The 25,918-nt window shown below is 36.2% G+C and overlaps 1 protein-coding gene across 1 annotated transcript; it reads right to left on the bottom strand.

Moving 5' to 3' along the window:
* Positions 1-7,658: 7,658 nt before the first annotated feature.
* Positions 7,659-25,375, bottom strand: LOC138705132 (facilitated trehalose transporter Tret1-like). The gene is made up of 2 exons (XM_069833784.1): positions 25,247-25,375; positions 7,659-11,337 (listed from the first exon to the last, which is right to left on the bottom strand). Exons 1-2 carry the CDS (start codon positions 25,335-25,337, stop codon positions 9,971-9,973), a joined length of 1,458 nt encoding a protein of 485 aa, XP_069689885.1. The 5' UTR covers positions 25,338-25,375; the 3' UTR covers positions 7,659-9,970.
* Positions 25,376-25,918: the final 543 nt, after the last annotated feature.

The raw sequence follows: 25,918 nt of genomic DNA, 5'->3' as shown, positions 1-25,918 counted from the left end.
TACTTTAAGTAAATAAACAGATAACCTTTAGTTCTAAAAGCACGTAATGTCCCTTCAACACTTAGCAGTTTCCCTTTAATTTATCTAACAATAATTCCTAAGTCTTTCGGAGTAGGTATCGTGTTGTGTTGTGTTGTGTTTTGTGCATGTCAAATCAAACACCTGTGTACGAAACGTGACCATTTAGTATTTGCATAAATCTTCTAAAATATGTTGTGCAGATCAAAATAAGAGGTCTGTAATTTTTTCTGGGATCATACTTTAATATTTTACTATTTATACTCTTTTAATTATATGACAAATTCATGCACGACGCAGTATGAAAATGCTCATTGTTAAGATTCTATGCATCATAGACGTTGAGTAATGGTGTCATTTGAAATGGGAAAAAATGGAATATTATATTAATTGATTTATTGATGGGGTTGTTTTAGAGGGTCACTTTTTAAACAATTATTTTTATAACAGCTTATCGGTACTTTAAAAATGTAAAAATAAAGTATAATCTATTATATTTTACATAGAATTACGCTGATTTCAGGTTGCCTTCGAGTAAGAAATAACTTTAAAAATAATATATTGAAGATGTGTGCGAGCTTAGTGATGATTGAGAATCGCCAATAAAGAAGACAAAGTTATCTAAAAAAATATCCAAAACAAAAAAAAAATGCAGAAAGTTACAGATAGGGCAGAGTCGGGTAGTATCGGACATCGGGTAATATCGGACAGTGCGTTTCTTTCATCTGCCACCATATGGTAGTACCTGAATGACATGGTTACGTTTCTCTATGCGACATCACAGAAACGTAACCATGTCAATCAGGTACTATCATCGTGTGGTAGATGAAAGAAACTCACTGTCCGATATTACCCGATGTCCGATACTACCCGACTCTCTCCTACACTTAAACATAAAATATTTCATATCACAGAAGACACAACTTCAGTTGAAAATTCAAATAATTCCGATATAATGCAGAAATTTATAAACTTCTTTCATGAAACAGACGACAGAAATCTCAAAATACATATATTAACAATTTTTTAAAGTTGGTCCTACAGTAAAATTCAACAACATTTTAATATCACCACTCACATGATATGAATTTTTGAACAAGTAGGAGCAGAAAAGGGGATTTTGGTTACTCCTAATCCTAAATCGGGAAAAATTTTGGGAACATTTGTAGTAGAGAAGGTTGTTCAACTTTATAATTCTGATGATGTGAGGAGGGTTATGGCTGGCAAAAAGAATTGTGTTTCAGTTAAGGAAGATGGAAAGAGAGTTCACAAAGAGAAAAGATTAATACTATGTAATCACAAGAAAACTTAACAGTGTTTCAAAGAGCAATATCCGTATATCAAAATAGGATTTTCAAAAATTTTCAAACTCAGACCAAAGGAATGTGTACTCCCTGGAACAAGTGGCATGCACTCAGTTTGTGTCTATGTTCATCATGAAAATGTTAAATTAATGCTTGATGGAATTAATAATGTCATTTATAATATTCCATTTAAATTTTTAACATTAGCGAATACAAATAACTTAGCTATATTTTCTACTCAAGGTACTAACAAGCAAAAGTGGTACGAGGTATCTTACAACTTCATTCTTTTGTTCCACTGACACAATCTCAGGCCATAATAAAGAACTATTCACTTCAAAGTGAGAGTAAAGTGGTGGACATTAAATAGAATTGGTTGTAGGTGATTAATTTTAAAAGTGCAGTGTTGTGTAAACTGTAGTTATCATTCTTACAAGTGTATATTTTACAAAAACAATATTTAAATACAGAACTATATTACATAAATTACGCGAAAGAGTGATATTCTGACCATAGAACAGTGTAAATTGGTCACACGACTCTCATCCAGAGCTGCACTTGCACATAATCTTGCAACAGTACTTATGCAGCCCGCGCACTCAAGACGCGCAGCTTGGTGAATCATTTAATTATTCTTCAACGGTTGAGAGTAGCGTTCTGATTTTTTTAAGGGTGGTTACAACAATTTCAAGGTATTTAAGGATTTCTTTTCTGTAATTTTAAAGTAAGTCGCTGCCATTAAAACATATTTTTATGTGATTAAATGTTTTTTAAAACAAAGTTAACAAACATATTTTTCTATTATTATGCGAACAACAAAGTATGTAATATCACCTTCAAATTGAGACAAAGAGCAAATCTCTGTGATGATTATTAGTGGAGATAATCACGTTTAACAATAATGATGTGCGAACTATTTCAGAATTTTTGATAACACATATCTTACTTACTTACTTACTTATTTACTTACTTACTTACTTACTTACTTACTTACTTACTTACTGGCTTTTAAGGAACCTGGAGGTTCATTGCCGCCCTCACATAAGCCCGCAATTGGTCCCTATCCTGAGCAAGATTAATCCATTCTCTATCATCATATCCCACCTCCCTCAAATCCATTTTAATATTATCCTCCCATCTACGTCTCGGCCTTCCCAAAGGTCTTTTTCCCTCCGGCCTCCCAAATAATACTCTATATGCATTTCTGGATTCGCCCATACGTGCTACATGCCCTGCCCATCTCAAACGTCTGGATTTAATGTTCCTAATTATATCAGGTGAAGAATACAACGCGTGCAGTTCTGTGTTATGTAACTTTCTCCATTCTCCTGTAACTTCATCCCTCTTAGCCCCAAATATTTTCCTAAAAACCTTATTCTCAAACACCCTTAACCTATGTCCCTCTCTCAAAGTGAGAGCCGAAGTTTCACAACCATAAAAAAACAACCGGTAATATAACTGTTTTATAAATCCTAACTTTCAGATTTTTTGACAGCAGACTGGATGATAAAAGCTTCTCAACCGAATAATAACAGGCATTTCCCATATTTATTCTGTGTTTAATTTCCTCCCTAATATCATTTATATATGTTACTGTTGCTTCAAGATATTTGAACTTCTCCACCTCTTCAAAAGATAAATTTCCAATTTTTATATTTCCATTTCGTACAATATTCTCGTCACGAGACATAATCATATACTTTGTCTTTTCGGGATTTACTTCCAAACCTATCTCTTTACTTGCTTCCAGTAAAATTCCCGTGTTTTCCCTAATTGTTTGTGGATTTTCTCCTAACATATTCACGTCATGCGCATAGACAAGCAGCTGATGTATCCCGTTCAATTCTAAGCCCTCTCTGTTATCCTGGACTTTCCTAATGGCATGCTCTAGAGCAAAGTTAAAAAGTAAAGGTGATAGTGCATCTCCTTGCTTTAGCCCACAGTGAATTGGAAACGCATCTGACAGAAACTGACCTATACGAACTCTGCTGTACGTTTCACGGAGACACATTTTAATTAATCGAACTAGTTTCTTGGGAATACCAAATTCAATAAGAATATCATATAAAACTTCTCTCTTAACCGAGTCATATGCCTTTTTGAAATCTATGAGTAACTGATGCACTGTACCCTTATACTTCCATTTTTTCTCCATTATCTGTCGAATTCAAAATATCTGGTCAATAGTTGATCTATTACGCCTAAAACCACACTGATGATCACCAATAATTTCATCTACATATGGAGTTAATCTTCTCAAAAGAATATTGGACAAAATTTTGTAGGACGTCAACAAAAGTGATATTCCTCGAAAGTTACTACAGTTAGTCTTGTCCCCCCTTCTTAAAGATAGGTAATAATAATAATAATAATGTTTTATTTTCGCTGGCAGAGTTAAGGCCATAAGGCCTTCTCTTCCACTCAACCAGCCTTAATCAATACAATACATAAATTTAAATTACAAATATTTTCACTACATTTAAAAGGTTCTCCAGCAATAATCTTCACTACACATTTATTTAAATTTAGATAAATCTATAAGGTAAAGTAGTAACTTAATTTATGAGCTAATTTAATTCAATGAATTATAATTAATTTAATATTTGAGATAGCTAGTAAAATGATGAAAATTAATTTAATATAAGCTTACTAGGACTATGTTACAGGGAGAATATATATATTTCTATTTCTATAATGAGAATATTAATGTAATTGTCATTAGAGGTTTTGTAAATCTATTTAGAGAAATTAAAGATAATAATAATAAGAATGGACAGATGTTAGTTTCATTATAAGTAACAAATATTAATCAGCAATTCATCTGTTAAGTAAGAATTTATGTAATTTTGACCTAAATGAAGCTATTGTCCAACAACCCCTTATATCACTCGGAAGCGAGTTCCAATTTCTAGCAACTGAAACTGTATAGGATGAAGAATATAAAGATGTCTTGTGGTAGGGTATAATGAGTAAATTGTTATAATGAGATCTTGTACTTAGCTGATGATATGCGGATAAATTTTGAAAACGAGAAGCCAAATATATTGGGGTAGCGGTGCGCAGAATTTGAAACAAGAGAACAAGGGAATGCAGAGCTCGTCGATCGCTTAGCCTTAGCCAAGACAGAGTTTGGAAAGACGGGGAAACATGATCATACTTACGAATATTACAAATATAACGGACGCACGCATTATGCACACGTTGTAGCCTGTTGCTCAAATTTGCATTTAGGTTACTTAATATAATATCGCAGTAGTCAAAGTGTGGCATCACGAGTGTTTGTACAAGGATTAATTTTAATTTATCAGGAAGAAAGTTCTTCAGTCGCTTTAATGAGTGAATAATGGAAAATATTTTTTTGGAAGTGTGATTCACTTGTTCATTCCATTCCAGGTGACAATCCATATAAATACCAAGGTTCTTCACGGTCGTACTGTATGGAATAGTAGTATTATTTACAATTATCGGTACGATTATGGACTCCTTCCATTGATCTGGTACAATTTCCTTTTCCCAAATAGCAAGTACAAGCTTATAAATTTCTTTAGATAATGCGCTTCCACCCTCTTGTATTAATTCTGCTGGAGTTTGATCGATACCTGGATACTTATATCTACTACAATAATCGATATAGACAACAATAATAAAACACGTATTTACTTTTTCAATCTTTAGAATGTGCAAATATTTGTTTTATCTAAATCAGAGACATGAAAGTCAATTCGAGCTTAAATTTGTGCGATTTGACGAGGAATGACTTAGTTGTATGATTTTTTCTTTGCTTATCATTTTATAATGCATTAATGATATATTGTAATGTTTTCTTAGCACAAATTTTACTTCAAAATAATGTTTGTACTAAGTAATTCTGACCAAGTAATGTGAGTGACTTACATACTTACTTACTGGCTTTTAAGGAACCTGGAGGTTCATTGCCGCCCTCACATAAGCCCGCCATTAGTCCCTATCCTGAGCTAGATTAATCCATTCTCTATCATCATATCCCACCTCCCTCAAATCCATTTTAATATTATCTTCCCATCTACGTCTCGGCCTCCCGAAAGGTCTTTTTCCCTCCGGCCTCCCAACCAACACTCTACATGCATTTCTGGATTCGCCCATATGTGCTACATGCCCAGCCCATCTCAAACGTCTGGGTCTAATGTTCCTAATTATGTCAGGTGAAGAATACAATGCGTGCAGTTCTGTGTTGTGCAACTTTCTCCATTCTCCTTAGCCCCAAATATTTTCCTACACCTTATTCTCAAACACCCTCAACCTTAATGGGAGTGACACAGAACTATAATGTGACTGACAGAAGAATAGCAGATTTTTTATAATTTAAATATACAGGTTCCCAAAAGTCATGATGGTGTTTCAAAGGATTGTATTTTTTGAATAAATGGAGGTAGAAATGTAATATTGGTGCCTGATGCAAATAAAACAGCGTATAAGGAATTATAAGCATGGGCATTGCGTGTCGGTACCTCTCATGTAGTAGCGCCTCATTTCAGTGACCTTCAGACCAGTTCTATCTGCATTAGCGGGAAGTTCTGCCTTTTTCCCTAGAGTTGGTGCTGATATCGCACCATCAGTCGACAGCATAAATACTTTTCAGCAGACTTTCCAGCGAATCTGGATTGCTGTTCCACCGTTTGCGGATCCCAGAGTTCGTGAATGTAGTAGAGTAGCGCAATCACCGGTCTGTCGCCATTGTTATTCCTTTTCAACACGCGTGGGATAGGAATATTTAAAGTAAAACTCAGATATTTCTAATTTGAATAACAGAAACTTTAAAAGGATCTTCATATATTTTAGATCATTAAGTTATTGTCAGTCAACATACTAATGTACCAGAACTTTATTTAATAATAAAATTATTACAGCATAAATATACATTTATATGTTCGATACATTTCTTCGTACTCATCACAATAATAGGTATTACAGCAACATAAACTTAATAAATTATAATAAATGAAAACAACAATGTTGCAAATTAAAGAGAAATAATAAATAATCTAAACATCTCCATCTGTATTCCCCGTGCCCACTTTTCGGCTTCCGCATTCAATACATGCTTGGTTTTAAAGGGAGAAGATGGTGAAATTTGACATTTTTCCTAATTGATACATAAATCTAATTATTTTATCTAGAAATAAAATATAATTGCTGCAATAACTTAAATTTTAGATAAGTTTTAGAAACACACTTTGGAACTCAAATTTTGAAAAAGGAAATACCAAGGTAGTCATTCATTAATCTCACATTTAAACTTTGCTTGCTTAGATAGTGAAACGTTCCTTTTCATATTTATAATCAATTCCTTATTTTGTCCATCTTGTGACAGAGAAAACAAATGTGCGCCTTTCTCATTTCTTTGTAAACATTTCGGAACACAAGAGCATGATATTTTTTCGCACTTATACATTCGTTTCTTATAAAACTCTAAGTTTTTCGTCTGTAAGTCTTGAACAAAAGACGGTAACAATCGAACAAATGCATTAACTTTCATTGTTACAGTTAATAATTATGCAAGATGAATGTCCAAAATAAAAGTACAATGTGTTTTGTGGCTGGCAAAATTTGAATCTGTGACTCGTGTACGACGACAATTTCGTCGCGTATTTAACGAAGAACCACCACACGAGAAACTCATACCTTTTCTGATAATCATTTGGATGAAGTGCATATAACAATTAAAGTTTATAAGGAATCAGATGTATGAACTGTTGTCTTCGGAAGTCCTAATTGTCGAGCACATTATTTTATGAACTGATTTCTTTGGACTCTAAACAAAGGCTCTTCGGATGGCTTTCACCGTTTCATCATTTTTTGTTAATGGTTTTCAAGTACGTTTTTCTCCAATAGGCTTCCAATCTCTTTAAACTGTCTATCGAGTCTATTCTAACGACGAATGTTATTCGTGTATGGTGGTTCTTCGTTGAATACACGACGAAATTCACGTCGCAATGTTTCAGAATGTCATAATTATGCATCATACAAGTTCCAACTTGGTGCACGAATTTGACTGTATCAGTGATTTTCGTACCATATGAAGCTACTCGCATTAAAATATTTCGATTTCCTTCTACCATTCTTACTCAGTCGCTGACGCATTTCAAAAATATCATTACTTCACCAGTTCTTTGCACAGCAACTGCTTTGCGATGGTCCTTCAGAAGCAATCGCATACATCATTCCTCTTAAACCTTTGTTTTTCTGAACCGACGACGCATGGAGGTGCGAGGCCCGCCTCGCACAAATCCGGACTACACGAAAGATAGTGAGTGGTTTCTATAACTGCGAGGTGCGAGGTCTGCGTACCTCGCAGTTATAGAAACCACTCACTATCTCTCGCATAGTCCGGATTTGTGCGAAGGAGGCCTCGCACGTCCATGCGTCGGTTCAGAAAAACCAAGTCTTTAACGAATCTAAACTTTACACGATATACTACATATATGATTACCGGTATCTTACCAGCTACCATCTTATAGTTCTAATATTTACAATTCCTTTGTCGTTTTTCAAATTATCTGAAGTTTGTTAGTCACATGATTTGATTTAAGCCTATTTTCAATATGTACGAAGTGCTACACTGAAAGTCTGCTTTAGAAGTAGTCACATATGAAAAGTCAACTGGAAAAAGGGGGAATGTCGTAAATTTTTGAAAGTTCAGTACTATAGATCAAAGAGAGTAGAATATAATACACTTTGTTGCACTGCAAGAAAGATGATAGTTCGAGATCTATATCGTGTTGAAGAATTCGTATACCACACAACGAGTGGGAATGTCAAAGTTTAAATTGCAAATCCTACAAAATGCAATGCATTCGATATTCCCCCTTTTTGCAGTGGACTCTTCATATATATTTACACATACATTTTAACATCCATAATTTTTAGTACATTAATTTTCTTATATTGTACAGAGTAGGCCTATGGTAACTCAGAAAGCTTTTAAGTACTTTGATGCACTTCAATGTGGGTATTATTTTGTAGCTCGATAGATACCAAAAAGTCCTTATCAAGTGTTTACCAGCATTTGAAGCGTTATTAAAACAACAGCTTCAACGATACGCACTTTCAAATCGTGAAACATTCGAACTTTTCTCTTGTACACTAAGTAAATCCATGGCGCTACAGCTCATGAAGGGCCAAGGCCGACCAGCCGTCTGCTGGCCTCGCGGCCACATGCCGAATCACAGGTGGACGATCATCCAACCAGAATGACGGTATCGTGTGGTTAGCACGATGATCCACCCAGCCGTCATAGTTGGTTTGCGAAACCGGATTTTCGCTACCTATCGTAGCTCCCCTATTGCACTGCGATGCTGGGTGGGCACCAGTCCCATACACTGGCCGAAATTGCATAAGAAAATTTCTTTCCCCATGAGGACTCGAACTTGCGAGCATTCCATAACGCGAGTCCTAGGTATGATGCCTTAGACCGCGACGCCACGGCGCGGGACTCCTCTTGTACACTGCATCTTTAAAAAGCCATAAGTTAAATGCAGAATGTTCACTGGTGTCATATTCTGGTTTCTAGGCGGCCAGGCATTTTGGCTCCCCTTTCTCGATCCAATATTTCGGAAAAGTCTTATCAACCGCACCAATGACTTTAAAATTATAACAAAACAAATCTGGGATATATTTTGCACCTTCTCAGCATTGCATTCAAAAATATAATAAAAATGTTCCCTTTTAAAACTATTGTATATGTATATCTCTAGTCCGGATACAGTGTACTATTCTGACATTTAATAACATTTCATACATCATGTCATAACAGTACTACGTCGTTTGCTTGTTGTAATACATTATGCCATTTTACTTTGATTACATTCTATTAATGTCTTTCTTTAAAGAGCATACTAGAGTCGTCCAATGTGATTAGTCATAAAAATTAAAAAAAAAAAAAATGTATGGCGTGAGATACTACGAAGATCATGAAGTGGCATAGCTTTTATGATCCTCGTAATGGAATTGTGAATGACCTCATGTCGAAACCTCCCCTCAAAACTACGGCCGTTATTAGATATCCATAATATATTAGTTTTACGAATTACTACTTCTTGTGATTACAATTCTCACTCTTCTTTATCCATCTGTAAGTAATTCGGGATTTCTTTCTCCGTGATTCCCTGTCGATCACTTTTCCATTGTCTTCCTTGTCCTTTACTCCCCTTTAGTGTTCATATTAAACGTATTATTTTGGGAAGTCTCATATCATACATTCTTTCAATTAAGTAAATTATTGTTTTCCGTAGTAGATATTCAAATACAAAAAAGGTAATTGCCATACTGACTCTAAAGATGCGAAATTAAAAATTAAGAGATTATCGAAAAATTGTGTAGTCTTTGTTTATAGTGTAGTGACTCAGTGTAATAGCCAGTCTCTCGCTCTCTCTCTATCTCAATCCCTCTCTTCATCTCTGTGTCTCTTTCTGTCTGTCTGTCTGTCTCTCTCTCTAAGTATACTACACTTAATTGTTTCTTAATCCAACATTCCAAATTAGTTTTCAAACTACTATACTTAGCACGGACAACTGATTTCTTATATAAATAATTTTAATGTAAATAGTAAAAAAATAACATTCGCAATTCAATATGCACACACACTTTCACTAATACCGTTCAGTTACTCTTCAACTATTTGCTGTCCTTTCTGTACATTCCTCATCACTTTTAACATCTTCACCATTAAGTTCACGTAGAATTGATTCCAGACTTCTGTTCTTTGTTTCTGGTATCTTGAAAAAAGTAAACACCGCACATGCTACACAGACAAATGCAAACAACCAATAGCATCCATGCAAGCCCAGCAAGTCAACAATATTAACATAAAATTTAGTGGGAAGAAAAGCCGATAGCCACACCGTTATAGTTGTAACTGTGGTGGCAATTCCTCTTGCTTCTGGACTGAACATTTCTGACATTACAACATATGTCACAGATCCTAATCCTACCGCTAAAAAGAATACGGGTAGACCCACAAATAATATTGGAAGAAAAGCCACAGATGTCAAGTCGTAATTTTCTTTTTGAAGGAAAAAATAAATGCCGAGTCCTCCCAAACAAATACACATTATCGTTTGAGAAGCAATAATCAGGAGTCTTCTTCCAGCAACGTCTAATAACAATAAAGATGCCAAAGAACCAATCAACTGCACAACAGCAAGAATAACTGTGGCAGTGTTTGGCTCTACAGAGCCACCAGTCAGTTCAAAAATACTGACGGCATAATTTAGAATAGCGTATATTCCAGAAAGTTGCATGGAACCTCCAAGAACAATACATATCACTAGAGCACGTCTTGTACCTCGTGACGAAAGTAAACTTTTGATGGAAGTGTTTACATTTTCACTTTTCTTCACAACTGCTGTTAACTTCATCATCTCCATCTCAGCGGCTTGCACGTCTCCTCCACGTAACCATAACAGAGATTCCATGGCCTCCTGCGATCTTCCATTTTTCATCAAATATAACGGCGATTCAGGCATCCAGTAATACGCGAGTGCGAAAATTATTGGTATAAATACGCAGATTGTAGCCATGTCTTTGATGGATATTAGTGGTCCAACTGCGTACATGATGATGAATGCTATGTTTCCTAATGTCGAGCGAAATGTTCCAAGAGCACCTCTGATGCTGTCTTCAGAAATTTCACCCACATACATTGGGCAGAAGACGAGAACTCCACCGCAACACAAGCCCAAGGAGAATCTTGAGATGTAGAAAAGATGAAGAGATTCTAATAACACCATAAACAACCAGCTGACGATGAAAGGTATGACGATTGAGTATCCTGCGATCTTTCTTCCGTATCTCTGAGACACGTAGCTGGAGATAGGAGAAGAGACAAGGGCACCGAAAAACGCCAGTGATCCCAGCCAAGCTTCTTCTTCCACAGAAATTATTCTTCCATCTAGAAGTGGCTTCCCTGACTTGAGAAGTGGTAGTGATGGAGTTGGCCAGGCCATCGCCATTCCATAAGCTACTGATGATAAATTTGCTGGAACAGAGAAGAACACATGATTATAACGTAATATTTTCGTCACTTATGTTATTTATATTACTTTAACTATCACTGCCGTGCAAACAAGAGGTTCCTTAACAGCATGTGCTTGCAAAGAGAGCTTGCTAATAATTTGTCAGAAACAGCTCCTTAGAGACTGACCCCATTTAATGTACGAGGCGTGTTCTTAAAGTAAGTTCCGTTTTCTATTATAGCCATCACATCGCTGCAATCGTTATTTTGCGCACGCATATTTTCTTCTTCAATCTTCAGACAAGCTGTGCATGCAGTTTCAGAGCTTCAGTCCGTGTGTGGGGTTAGTTATGATCAGTTGAAATTTTTAAAGTGATCGAGCACCCCGCCGACTGTGAGATGCGCTCTGTTATCAATTTCTTGAATGCGAGAAACATCAAACCAGCTGACATTCATCGTCAACTTTGTGAGGTGTATGGTGATGATGCCATTAGTGATGGAATGGTCAGGAGATGGGTTAGGAAGTTCAAAGAGTGCCGCGTCTCTGTGCATGACGAGCAGCATACCGGTCGGCCATCTTTGGTCAATGACAATTTGGTGCGTGCTGTTGATGAAAAAAATCATGAGGACAGGAACAAATAGACCATCCCTCCTTCAGCCCGGATTTGGTTCTGAGTGACTTTCATCTCTTCCAACACCTCAAGAAGTTCCTCGGTGGTCAACGTTTTGATGGTGACGACACCCAAAATTCCGTCTCGAAATTTGGCTGGGAACAAATTGACCATCCCCCCTACAGCCCGGATTTGGTTCCGAGTGACTTTCATCTCCTTCTGCACCTCAAGAAGTTCCTCGGTGGTCAACGTTTTGATGGCGACGACACCCAAAATCTCATCTCGAAATTTGGCTCGGAACAAATTGACCATCCCCCCTACAGCCCGGATTTGGCTCCGAGTGACTTTCATCTCTTCCTGTACCTCAAGAAGTTCCTCTGTGGTCAACGTTTTGATGGCGACGAAGTGAAAATAGCAGTGCGGGAGTGGTTCGCATTGCAGGCGGGCGAATTCTACAATGAGGGGATAGAAAGACTTGTGCCACGACTCGATAAATGCCTCAATAATGGTGGAGATTATGTTGAGAAGTAATTGAAGTGTGGGGAATACAATGTAACAAAAATAGTTTGTAAATATCTTCCCGTTTACTTAATACACCCTTTTGGAACTTACTTTAAGAACACGCCTCATACTACTACACCATACAAATAAAATTCTGGTACTCTATCTCAGAAAATGCACAGAGCTCAATATTTGCATACTTTAAAAGTAAACATAGGGTAAGCTTGGCAAATATGGGCATAAAAACTTTAAAATGAAAGTAAAACACACTAAAACACAATCTGTTTTCCTCAAATTATGACATTTGAAACTTGTGACTATGATCCTACTATTGGCGCATGAACAAACATCTAATGATTCTAAGTATGGGTATAAAGCACCTTCGCAGGAGATGCTGCAACTGCCCATATTTGACTAATAACTTAGGGAATATGAGCACAATTCCCGACAATATGGGCAGGATGCTTTAAAAGAAAAATAAGAAAAACTGACGTCTTTGTATCTATCTTTTCCAATCACAGATACACTTTAACACAAATTACTTGTTTGGCAAATGATAATTAGTACAATGAAACAGTTGCAATTGAACTAATTGTATCACACGAAAAAAGTGTCCTGTTTTCCTTAAAAAAAGTCAAAACCATTTGACTGGTGAGCATCAGATAAACTGTTAAATTTACACAAATTAGAACTAATGAAAAAGTAACAAATAATGAGGATTTGGACATGGTTCATTCTCTACACTCATTACAATAGAAGGAATTATCTTCCAACTCGACACACTCCTCATGGAACCAAGATGAACATGAGCCACAACACTGCACCCACTTCTGTCCTTGATTTTCGTCATAGTAGTTACAGCCACAAACAGGACAAAGGCAGGATACGTTGGAATTGCCGGCACTTTTTGTTGCTCTGCGTTTTGCCCCAACACCTACATTAGAACTTCATTTGGCAGCTCTCTTCTTTGCAGAAGCCAGACTTTCTGCGCTTGTCAGTTCTCTTGCTATGTTCTTGCGTTTCCCGCGATTACTGCAGGTTGTTTTCAATGTTGGAACTGGACTTAGCTCCTTCAAAAGCGATGCTGTTGACCGCGAGGATTCAGAAATGACGGAAGATGAGGCATTTGATGCTGTAACTTTGCTTATGTTGCATGTAACAGGTTCATGGAAGGAAGATGAACTGAAATGTGGTGTAGGACGAGAGGATGGTCCTGGAATAGTGTCATCAGCTGAATGAGTTGTTGGATTCTGGTCAGGGTTAGCTATCGAGTCCCCAATCTAAGCGCAATCAGGGATTTCGCCCATGTTTGTAGGCCAAATGCCTGTCGCTCTGAAGCCGTTCACAGCATTTCCGGCTGTAGCTGATTTCAGTCAGGCCTTGCACATGATGGAACAGAATTCTATTTTCGTAAATGAGCGACCATGGTTTCTCACAAAAGCAGCTGCTTCTTTGTAATAATATTTTTTTTCAATGGCTTGAAGAACGACTTGTCTGTGGGTTGCAACAAATGTGTTGTGTGTGGAGGCAAACATAGCAGGGTTAGGCCGTTGTCAACACAGTGTTCAAGCATGTCAATATTTCTACTATGTGAATCATGGCCATCAACCACAAGTACTGCAGGATCAGCACGACTTATTTTGAAAAAAAGTGATGAACTCTTTGATGAAATTGAAAAATATCTCCGAATTGATGTAACCACTGTCACTTGTGTAAATGTGACTTCCTGGAGGAAGCTGCACCTGATATTCAACCTGAATCCCTTTTCCTTTAAAATTATACTGGGTGGTATGAAATTTCCACTGGCATTGCAGCATGCCAACACAGTAACAGTTTCCCCCTTTTCTTTTGGACTAATGGACTGTACATTCTTCTTTCCTTTCTGACACAGAACATGACTACCCCTTGTATTCATTTGCAGTCCGGATTCATCGGCGTTGAAAACTCTATCCGGCTTGTTTCGCAGATTTAGCTCCGTCATTTTATTTTCGAGTATTTCGAAAAACTTCCTCACGCTATTTCTGTTCATGCCTAGAGCTCTATTTATCGACAAGTTCTCTTCTTTCCGAACAGTCAGACAGGGATGTCGTTTTAAGAATGAGTACATCCACTCCCATCCTGCCATTTTATTGACCTTACTAAACCTGTGATCATCTCCTAGCTTCTCCATGAAGTCAAATGCCAGACACCTTAGCTCGGTCCGTGTGAGTCCGAACCCAAATTCCTGACGCAAAATTAGGTATCTTTCTAGGTCAATTCCTGCTTCCACCCCCATTTCTGGTTTTCGTCCAAGTTTCGGCACCTTCAATTCATCCTTCAATAAATAACGTTGCAAAGTTTGGCGTGGCACATTATAAACTTTAGAAGCTTGTGATTGGCTGCAATCGCCATTTCTAACTGATATAACTGCCCTAGACATATTAACTACGTCCCATTTCTGGCGGGTAGTCCCTCCTCCTGCACATTTTTTCTGCGTGATCTGAAAAAAAAATATATTTCACTTATTTCGAAGCAGTATAACGCAATAATTCAACGGTATAAATAACGTAATGATTAGTGTAAGACAATGAAATAATAAACTACACTCTAACTGCCTCACGAAAAGAAAATATCGCATCATTTCGATACTGCCTATATTACCTTTAATACCCCTGCCTAGTGCTCTAGTGACAATTTTCAGTAGTTGGTATTACTGCTGTTGAACCGAGAAAGAACGAGATCGCCCCATAGACTTACTAAATAACAGCTAGACCGCTCACTGGCGCTAGTGTTATGTTCCCAAATTGAACAGTCTACGAGCGGCCATTTGCTTGGTAGAGTTGAATAAGTATGGTTCTTTCGTGTGCTGCTTTTTATTGCAGCATTGCACAAGGATGTAACGGTAAAGAAGGAAGGAATGATATTTCGCTGATTAGTTAATCCCTAATTTCTACGACGATTTTTTCTCCATATTATGTTACAGAAGACAAACTATTGTACTTGCCATGTGACTCTTTATGCTTCAAGTTTCCTCTGAGTAAAGATTCCCTTAACCGAAAGTGGATAGGTGCAATCCGCAGAGAGAATTTCTACCCTACACTGAATCATTCAGTGTGTTCAACTCATTTCTAAGATAGTAATTACCTTTCAATCTACGTTATTATACACTGTTATTGTCCTTACTCTATATCATTCATTTTCTTCAAACAGCTGTTGTTTCAGTGCATACATGAATAATAAAATTATTTACCGAACTTAAACATACATAAACTGTATAAATTATAAATATATATATATATATATTATATAACTGATTGAAATTAATTCCTGTCTTAGTTACGGATTAATTAAACATTTTCTTATGCTATTGCTGCTGCTACTGCTATTAAGTTATTACTACTACTATTCCTGCTACTGCTGCTACTACTTTTTTGACTTCATACATCAGTTTAACCTACAGATTGAATTAAAAAGTTGACATATTAATTCTTTTATTAACCGTGGTTATGAATGTTCAGATTCAGAGTTCCCATGAAAATGATGCAAGTCTGAACACAGTACCTATGTCTGACAGCCAGGGTTGTCGGGTATCCCAATTTAGGCGGGGTTTTCCCAATTTCCTGGTTGAGTCCCGATTAAAGGGAGTCGGGATTGACAAAAATCCCGATTTTACAGATATTAGCCTTGAACATACTTAAACAAATTAGTCTGTATTTCCTATTATCCGATATTTTTATTTATATATTGACTCAAATGGTAACATTGTAAACACAGAGATAACCTGCGGATATTTAGTAAGTCTATGGGGTAGCCCAGCTGATTGCCGTAAGGCAACTAAATTCGCAAAATAATACTTCTTCTAGTTCTACCGCATTGTTGATTATTCCGTTCCGGTCCCTAGTCGCTGTTCTCGCAATTTGTAAACATTGTGTATCTCAAGTGCGTTGACTGGCAAGAAAGATAGGATTTTGATATCGTACTTTACATTAATAACAGAAACATACAATTTCTGCGTTTTATAGTTTAGTGAACTATGTTTAAACATGGATTCATCGTCAGATAGTGAAACTGTTGCAGTACCGGTTCCAAAATTAATTTATTAGCAAATTGTTAAAACGTAGGCTATTCGCGGTTAGTAAAAGAAAAAATTATTGTAGTGTTCACTGTACTGTGTGTCCTTCGTATTCTAGTGTTTCTCACGGAGGCGAATAGGCCTATTACATTAAAAAGCACGCGAACACTGCAGAAAACTGCTATAAATCTTATGATAGGTTAAACTGTTGACAAGTCTAATGTCTTAGGTTAGCTTCTGATATCCCGACTTCCCTCGCAGAAAACCTAGCAACTCTGCTGACAGTAGAGACACGGTATTAAAGGTATCGCAAAAAAAAAGTATTCTTCCTTTAAACAAAACCATTTAGCTTTCGGATACGCAATACGACACGTATTCAAATAGCGGTTTCGAAATCCCGCGCGTTTTCTACCTACAAATGGCGGCTTTCTGCTGCTTAAATTTGGGAACATATTTCTCAGTTCTCCGCTACGGCGTGGTAGGGGCTCGGATCGCCCCTCCCGCCGACGGACTCTACACTGATATAAGATTTCAATCACTTGTAAGCTTAAGGTAAAATTGATTAATTCTGCTTGTTAAATCTTATGTGAGATAACTAAAATATAGCAGCAATCCTAATTTTAAGTTGTAAATAGTTGTACTTCCGTTATATTTGGTCTGTTTGCTCTTCCGATGGCACCGTACAACAACACAAGCATCTCAGACACTCGCCATGATGCTGTACTTGAGCATTGCCAACGACGCGGTGCGGATGTTCTAATTCACTACCTTTTCCTGAAATATGGGGATTTGCTTAAATGTGCCCATATTACCTTAGTGTCCATATTTGCCAAGCTTACCCTATTTGTTATTCTGGATCGAGTGAATAAAGTATTTGATTCGAAATACGTTGGTTGGAATTGGAATGAGTCTACAAATGAATATCCATTATAGTCGGAGGCACCGATTTTGGCAGATGACCTCAATGACATTTCCAGTAGGCGAGCCAATGTTTTGTGAGAACTTCAAGAATGAACTGCGATAAGGCTGTTTGTCGTTGTTTATATGTTCACACTCGCCTCTTGTATCGTTATTATTAAATAATAGACACACCACAGTACAGTCCGATTCATGAGAGTGTCTTGAATGACTTTCGTTCGCCTCCTGCATTTTCTAAATTAAAAGGAAAAAAGCATTGCATAACCAGAACCAAGAAATTATTGCAAATGTTCATTACTTCATGAAGCGACAGGCGAAAAATAGATATGAGTTGTGTCGAATTGTCTTCATTAATAACAAACATTCATGAAGTACAAGAATAAATTGCGGAAGCGACAGGAATCGACACGTTGGATAAATAACCGAAAGAATAGGTATGCTGAAATAAGGAAATACGTAATTCGATAATCTACGAGATTCGATCCGATACTGTGGATTGAGTCTCGGCGTAGCTCAGTGGTTAGAGATCCTAGTGCGTGTAACTGGGAGTCAAGAGTTCGATCCCGGCCCCGGAGCGAATTTTTCTCAATTAATAACCTATGGTAATTCAATAAACCAAACAAGAAACCTTCTTTTTAATGAATTTTCCTCAAAAGTATGGTGAAAAATTTGTTTAAATATCTCTAATACTTTTCGAGATATGACCTAAAACGTGAGAATGCGTAAATTGACTTGGCCATTTAAATATGGACAGACCTTCTCATCTTCATACGTTTGTCGCTCATTTCCGTATAACTTAAATTTTCCAAATCTGTTTCCCTCATAACTTCGACATGTTTCAAGATAATACATTTATGACATTTTACATGCAAGTGCATGTCGTACTAGAGCACAAGCCCTGTCTTTGGCATTGTTTTACCATTTTAAGTTATTTTTAATTAGTATTTTTTTACGTAAAGCAATAAAGTTTGCAATTACTCGTGGCAAAAGAAAAATATTTCTTATTTATATATTTATCTGGTAACAGCAGAATTTCTTAACTCACACTGTGACGAAAACAGAGAAGAAAGCATTTAAAAATATTCAAAATCGAAAAAAAAAAATATATATATATATCGGAGAAATCAATTTTCCCTTCACAGATACCAATTATATTTTTGGATTTTGGTAAATTCATACTGTGGAAATGTGTTACATTTACATACCTCTTTAAATGCTTATGTTAATTGTGTTTTGTCTGCGTTACTCGATGCTTTTTTAATACAATTCAGAGTACTGAATCTGCCTTAGCCTGTTGAATTCGAACAAATTTTATTATCCGTAATTTTCGTCTTAAGAACACTTCTGATATCAAATTTAATTTCTCGCCCATTTTTGTCCAACTCTACCATTTGAGGGATAAATTCGGACAAAATAATAACATATTCGTATTCTGTGATCCCAAAGATCCCCTGATATCAACTTTCGTCGAGATCAGACGACTTGAGATTTTTCATTCCCTTCTGCCTTTTCACTATTCCTTAGATGGTATTTAAAAAATCGGAAAATGTTTAATCAAAATTGTTGAGAATAACCTTAATTTTAAATGTTAAGTCTCTACATCGGCTAGTTCAAAATACTTGAGTGAAATTTTTAAACTGTCATCTCCTGTCTCTCTCCTCTCTGCTCTTTGGGGAATAAAAAAATCCTCAAAAGTTATCTGGATGTATTACATGAAGTTAAATTTTTTTTTTTTTACATTCCTTATACATTTTAGAAACAATTCTGAGAGATGAGATGAACAGTGTAAGTCAATTTTATAAAGGAGTCTTTGTTTTAAATTTAAGGGCTGAAAGGCCGCTGGTTCAAAAAATAAACCAGTATATTTTGATCATTATTACCTCCTATTTTACATCCCTTAATGTTCGTATTTCGTAAAACTCCGTCTTATCTTTTTACTAAGGACTAACAGAAACCTACACACAGGGTTTAAGGAGATTTAAGATGATTAGTCAGTCCGTTGATTATAGAATAGTTTATATATAGTTTATATATATATATATGTGTGTGTGTGTGTGTGTGTGTGTGTGTGTGTGTGTGTGTGTGTGTACTGTATGTAGATTGTCTTTATAATTCATAGTAACGAGGAAAAGATTATGCAGCGGCAACTGGAATTATCTCGAAAACAATGTACCGGGGACTTCTCTTTTCATACGCATGCACACATACTGTATAGATTACTGCAGTTGTATAAAAGTGGTTATATGTGCATTGTTTTTGGAGATGACTGTCCATCCGAGTTCACTAGGATAATCAGGAATGTATGTTTACACCTTTGTCTCACCCATCCCAGCTGCAGTTTGCTTGCGACGAAGATAACAATCGACCTTGCAGCTAAGAGTAACTCGCTCTGGAGTTGTTTAATAAAATCCATCTGCCTAAATCGATGGCGTCAACTTTACTTGTATCTTATAACATTATCTACCTTTCTCTTCCTATCCATTGCTTTTAAATAGCCTACGGTATATTAGTAAAAGATGACGTAAGAATTTCGATTTGGCACAGTAATTTACTTTTCACATAGCTGTAACTACGTTGCTGAAGCACATTGAGCTCATTATGTCTCACGTTTTATTGTATTGGAACAGGCGACTAACTACACTGGTATAACAACATTGGTGAACTTTTTATTTATTTATTTATTTATTTATTTATTTATTTATTTATTTATTTATTTATTTATTTGTATTGTCTTCAACATTTATAGCAGTTATGGTGTACCACCACATTTCGACATTGCTGATTATGCCTCACGTTTTATTTTATTTGGAACAGACAACTAACTACACTGCTGTAACGACATTGCTGAACCACACAAAGCTCATTATAGCTTACGTTTTTGCATTCGAATAGGCAACTGCATTGCTGAACTGGAAAGATCTCATTATGCCTCACGTTTTATTGTACTGGAAGAGGAAACTAAGTACACTGCTGTAACTATATTCTTGAACCACGCAGAGCTCATTATGTCTCATGCTTTATTGTATTTTGAACAGACAACTAACTACACTATTGTAACTATATTCCTGAATCACACAGAGTTCATTATGCCTCATGCTTTATTGTATTTTGAACAGACAACTAACTACACTGTTGTAACTACATTACTGAACCACAGAGAGCTTATTATGCCTCAAGGTTTTGCATTCGAATAGGTAATTACAATGCTGAACTGGATCGATCTCATTATGCCTCACGTTTTATTGCATTGGAAGAGGCAAGCTGTAACTATATTTCTGAACTACACAGAGCTCATTATGCCTCAAGTTCTTTGCATTAGAATAGGAACTACATTGCTGAACAAGCATAATAAGAAATATCTTCACAGAAGTTATCAAATAAATTTAAGGTGTGCGGTTGCATATTGTCATCCGAGAAAACATAGGTCACGTACAGTACCAATAAGGGAAACAAGCTATTTCGTTACACGAAGAACTTAGAAATCTTTTACTTAGGAGATATTGAAGAGATACTCCCAGATTTGTTTCTCACCAAATTACGTTCCCATTCCTTTATTTATGTTATTTATTTTAGTTTCTACTTTTAATAAATCGTAATTTGTTGAATTTCTTCAAAACAACATTCTGAGTTGTCTCCGATTTGTCAGAACAGTTCGGTACAGTGCTGTCAGATGGCGGGAAAAATTCCCCAGACGGGAATTTCAGATACTTGGCGGGATGGCAGTAGTTTTCTTACAAATAATGAATGAATTCTAGATTTTTTAAAGTATTGTAAGCTTCTTTATTATTATTTGTATTTTACCACTTTTAATATAGGGTAAACATTGGTAATTTCGTGGCAGTGGTTATTTCGTGATACTTTGCCCTTTGCTCTTTCGTGAACTAACCAATGGTGTTACGAGATCCAAATTTCCGCCAAGGAATTACATATGTTGTCCAGTCTCCTGAAACATACAGCTACGCTTTGTGTGACTATTGTAGTTGCTTCAGTGAGGAGTTATGTTTGGAGAGAGCAAGTTAGCATCGACTTTTCAGGCGTACAAATTTTGTGGATGTTTGTAATTACATTACAGAATTATTACTAAAGGTAAGTATATGATATTTGGTACAAAGATTTATTATATCTTAATGAAATTTTAGGAAATGTTTTTGGAATTTTAGATACAGCTGTAGTCGCCATATAGGCTTAACTTTTCTGACGGAAATCTTAGCTGTTTGAGGCGAAATTTTGTTGATTATTAAATGTTACATTTTATACAATTTTAAAAATTGTATTACAATACGAATTTTAGAAATCTGAAGATAAGATGTGATAGCAAAAAAGAAAAGGGAGACACAATGGGTTCAGTGTAGTTTCTGTTTCATTTGTTATCATGCTAAGTGTCTATGATAAGTACTAGATGATTTACTTGCAAGAATTGAGACAGAGGATGAAACATGGCTCCACCATTTTGGACCGGAGACAGAGGCAGACAATGGAGTGGCATCATGCAAATTCACCAAAAAGATATAAATTCAAAAGTGCACCTTCGGCAGGAAAAGATATGGCTATTGTGCTTTTCGATTCAGAAGGACTCTTGCTTATGGACATCATGCCACACGGAACCACCATTAATTCTGACGCGTGTGTGGCAACTCTCAAGAAACTTCATGCTCGACTGAGTCGTGTTCGACGACATCGGGAGAAGCGGGATGTTCTGCTATTGCACGACAACGCACAGCCATATGTCAGTCACAAGACCACAGACCTGATCAGAAAATTCGGATAGACAACTCTGAAACATCCGCCTTACAGTCCTGAACTGGCACCGTGCGATTACCATCTCTTTGGTAAACTGAAGGATCCCTTCGCGGAACGAGGTTAGAAGATGAATCCCTTGTGCACGCTGCTCAAGAGTGGCTCAGACGTGTTGGTCCAGACTTTTACCGTGCTGGTCTACAGGCCCTCGTTCCTAGATTACGTAAGGCAGTTGAAAGGGACGGGGATCATATGGAAAAGTGAAGGATGTATCTACATTCTGTGAAAATAGCACAGCGTAATAAACACGCCACAGTACAGTCCGATTCATGGGAGTGCCGTAAATGACTTTCGTTCGCCTCCTGCATTTTCTAAATTAAAAGGAAAAAAGCCATGCATAACCATAAACAAGAAATTATTGTAAATGTTCATTACTTCATGAAGCGACAGGCGAAAAATAGATATGAGTTGTGTCGAATTGTCTTCATTAATAACAAACATTCATGAAGTACGAGAATAAGTTGCGGAAGCGACAGGAATCGACACGTTGGATAAATAACCGAAAGAAAAGGTATGCTGAAATAAGAAAATACGTAATTCGATAATCTATGAGATTCGATCCGATACTGTGGATTGAGTCTCGACGTAGCTCAGTGGTTAGAGATCCTAGTGTGTGGAACTGGGAGTCACGAGTTCGATACCCGGCCCCGGAGCGAATTTTTCTCAATTAATAATCTGTGGTAATTCGATAAAGTAAGCAAGAAATCTCATGATCCAAAAGTATTATTGGAAGCAGATGAATATGAGAGCTTAATTTAATGATTTAAATCACGCGTAGCATGTGTTTACAAGGAAGGTCACGAGAAAAGCAGTCGATTCGTTTCTTGTGTTTTTTAGTCTGATCTTGATAGTTGTCGAGTTTGAGGGATGAATTTTTTATACCGTAATAATTCGTACACCTGTCGCATCCGCTGTTAACCGATTTAAATCTTTATTTATTAAGACGCTCCCATTATCAACTACGTAACGCAAAAAATGTTTAATTTTTTTACTATCTTCATAGTATGTGTCAGCAATTTCGCTTCTTCTCCAATAACAAACAGGGTCCTTTTTCTTTGTGGCCGTCTTCTGAAAAGAAGGGCCAGGATTTAAATTATCCTTTTCGTTTTTTGACTCGTAGACTTCAGCACTACAAGGAAAGGGATGGATGAAAATTTGGTAATTTTTGGGGGAATTTTTTTTAAGGAAATGAATCTATGCTGACTACTTAGACTTTGCACTTAGACGAAGTTTTAGAATCCTACGGCGGTTGTGTCATTAAATTTTACTATCTGAAAAGACAGCGACCATGAAGTTTAAAATACATGCAGACTTTTAAACTATTTTCCCATACTTTTTTCCCTACTTCTCTGCATTCATGTTGCTAAGAATTTCGCAAATTTTACGCTAGGAAGCTGACATTTTTACTGCATGTTCTTTAAAGTATGCTTAACAAAGTTATGTTCACACTTTTGTCTGTTTGTATTATGTAAATTGTATAAATTTGAATATCCAAAGCTTTAGTTTTTTCTCCCACTTTAACAAGGTAAAACTAAAAATGTGAGAACATAGCAAAGATAGCTGTAAAAATATCAGACAATGCTTAAAATTTGGAAGTGGTCGAGAAATTTTGAAGAAATTCAAATTATTATTATTATTATTATTATTATTATTATTATTACTATTATTACTACTATTACTATTATCATTTTAATTGCTTTAGCTTATTTACCAGACGTCAAGATCTTAATTAATTACTTTTTTATTGTAAAGTCATTGTGAATCTTTCCTAAGCAATATCAGTCTTCGTATTCCAGCTAAGAGTTTAAGATTTCATATTTTTTTTATAATATGAATTCTAAATCTCTCTCTCCGGTCTGCAGATGTATAAAATATGCTCATTTGCATAGATTTGGACCTATTTAATGCGTAGTATATACTTTTTCAGTTTTATGTCAGTTATTATTTTATGCCTTTTATTTAGATGGTATTTAAAAAATAGGAAAATTTTTAATTGAAATTCTAGAGAGTAACCTTCATTTTAAATGTTACGTCTCTACATCGGCTAGTTGAAAATACTTCAGTGAATTTTTTAAACCGTCAACTCCTTTCTCTCTCCTCTCTACTCCTTTGGAGGATAAAAAAATCCTCAAAAATTATTTGAATGTAGTACCTGAAGTTGAATTTTTTTACATTCCTTAGGCCTATATATTTTAGAAAAAATTCTAAGAGAAGAGATAAATAGTCTAACTCAATTTCATAAAGGAGCTCTTGTTTCAAATTTAAGGGCTGAATGTATGCTGGTTCAAAAAATAAACCAGTATATTTTGATCATTATCACCTCCCATTTTACATCCCTTAATGTTCATATTTCGTAAAACTCCGTCTTATCTTTTGACTAAGGATTAACAGAAACCTACACACAGGGTTGAAGGAGATTTAAGATGATTAGTCATTCAGTTGATTATAGAACAGTTTTATATATATATATATATATATAGATTTTCTTTATTACTTTATAGTAACGAGGAAAATATTATGCAACATCAACTGGAATTATCTCGAAAACTGTGTGCTGGGAATTGGTCCCTTTTATTAGCATGCACACGTATACTGTATAGACTACTGCAGTTGTATAAAAGTGGTTATATGTGCATTGTTTTTGGAGGTGACTGTCCATCCGAGTCCACTAGGATAATCGGGAATGTATGTTTACTCTTATATCTCACCCATTCCAGCTGGAGTTTGCTTGTGACGGAGATAACAACCGACCTTGCTGCTATGAGTAACTCGCTCTGGAGTTCTGATTAACAAAATCCATCTGCCTAAATCGATGGCGCCCACTATACCATAATTCAATGGAAACATATAGGAAGTAATATAAAATATACACATTAAAACTAAATGATATATCAATCTTCATTAAACTATGCTATTCACTTAATTTTAACCCTTGCTTTCTCCGTTTTTAATAAATGGCGCTTGGCCCACTATGGCTCTGAACCCTTCATATGTTTTATATTCTTTTAAGGGGAACTTAAATGGACATAATAAGAAATGTATTACACTGCCTTACCTACACTCGCAGCAGTGATCTGTCTCAGTTTGCTCTTCCATTTCTTTTTCCGTGTGTCTCCGACTTCGTTTCGTGTATCGATGTTGTTCATGTTTAGTAGAAAATGCACAATGAGCGAGTTAAGTTCAAGTGATATAATATACCTCGAGTCGCCAAGTCTCACTGTACTTAACATTACGTCATTACTTCAACTTTATACCCCGAGTCATCTAATACGTCAACCTGACTTCGTAATGACACAGCAGTATTGCACGTCATTCTACTTATTTTTCACTCAGTAAGAGATAAAATCTGAAGTAATGTAATGTATTTGTCATAAAGTAATTCCTTCGGCGAGGTGGTACTTCACAATATTTTGCATAGAGAAAATCTGAAATAAACAACTGCCTGTTTTAAAACTACTGCTGGTGACAAAGCCTGTATACGTTGCAAATGATAAGGATACAATTGATACTCTTTCAACAGTCTCCAGACAGTCTTATGAGGAACATTGACTTGCAACGCTACCCTTCGTGTGCTGATAGAAGGAGTCATGTTCACAGCCTCCAGAATCTCCTCCTGTACTTCTGGATTTGTAGATCTTGGTCGTCCCCTTCCCTTCCCAAACCAGGAGATTTAATTTTCCATACTCGCACAGACGGTAATGGAGATGTACAAATGTCTTCCGATCTG

The sequence above is a fragment of the Periplaneta americana genome, chromosome 8 (genome assembly GCF_040183065.1).
Source record: "Periplaneta americana isolate PAMFEO1 chromosome 8, P.americana_PAMFEO1_priV1, whole genome shotgun sequence".
In the NCBI taxonomy this organism is placed as follows: Eukaryota; Metazoa; Arthropoda; class Insecta; order Blattodea; family Blattidae; genus Periplaneta; species Periplaneta americana.
The sequence above is the reverse complement of the archived record's forward strand: the minus strand, read 5'-3'. Positions and strand labels throughout refer to the sequence as shown.

Excerpts from the sequence above, each read along its gene's own strand:
- LOC138705132 (XM_069833784.1), bottom strand. The coding sequence starts at position 25,337 with ATGAACAACATCGATACACGAAACGAAGTCGGAGACACACGGAAAAAG. Across the intron at positions 11,338-25,246 it reads GATCACTGCTGCGAGTGTAG|CAAATTTATCATCAGTAGCT; the intron begins GTAAGGCAGTGT and ends TCTCTGTTCCAG.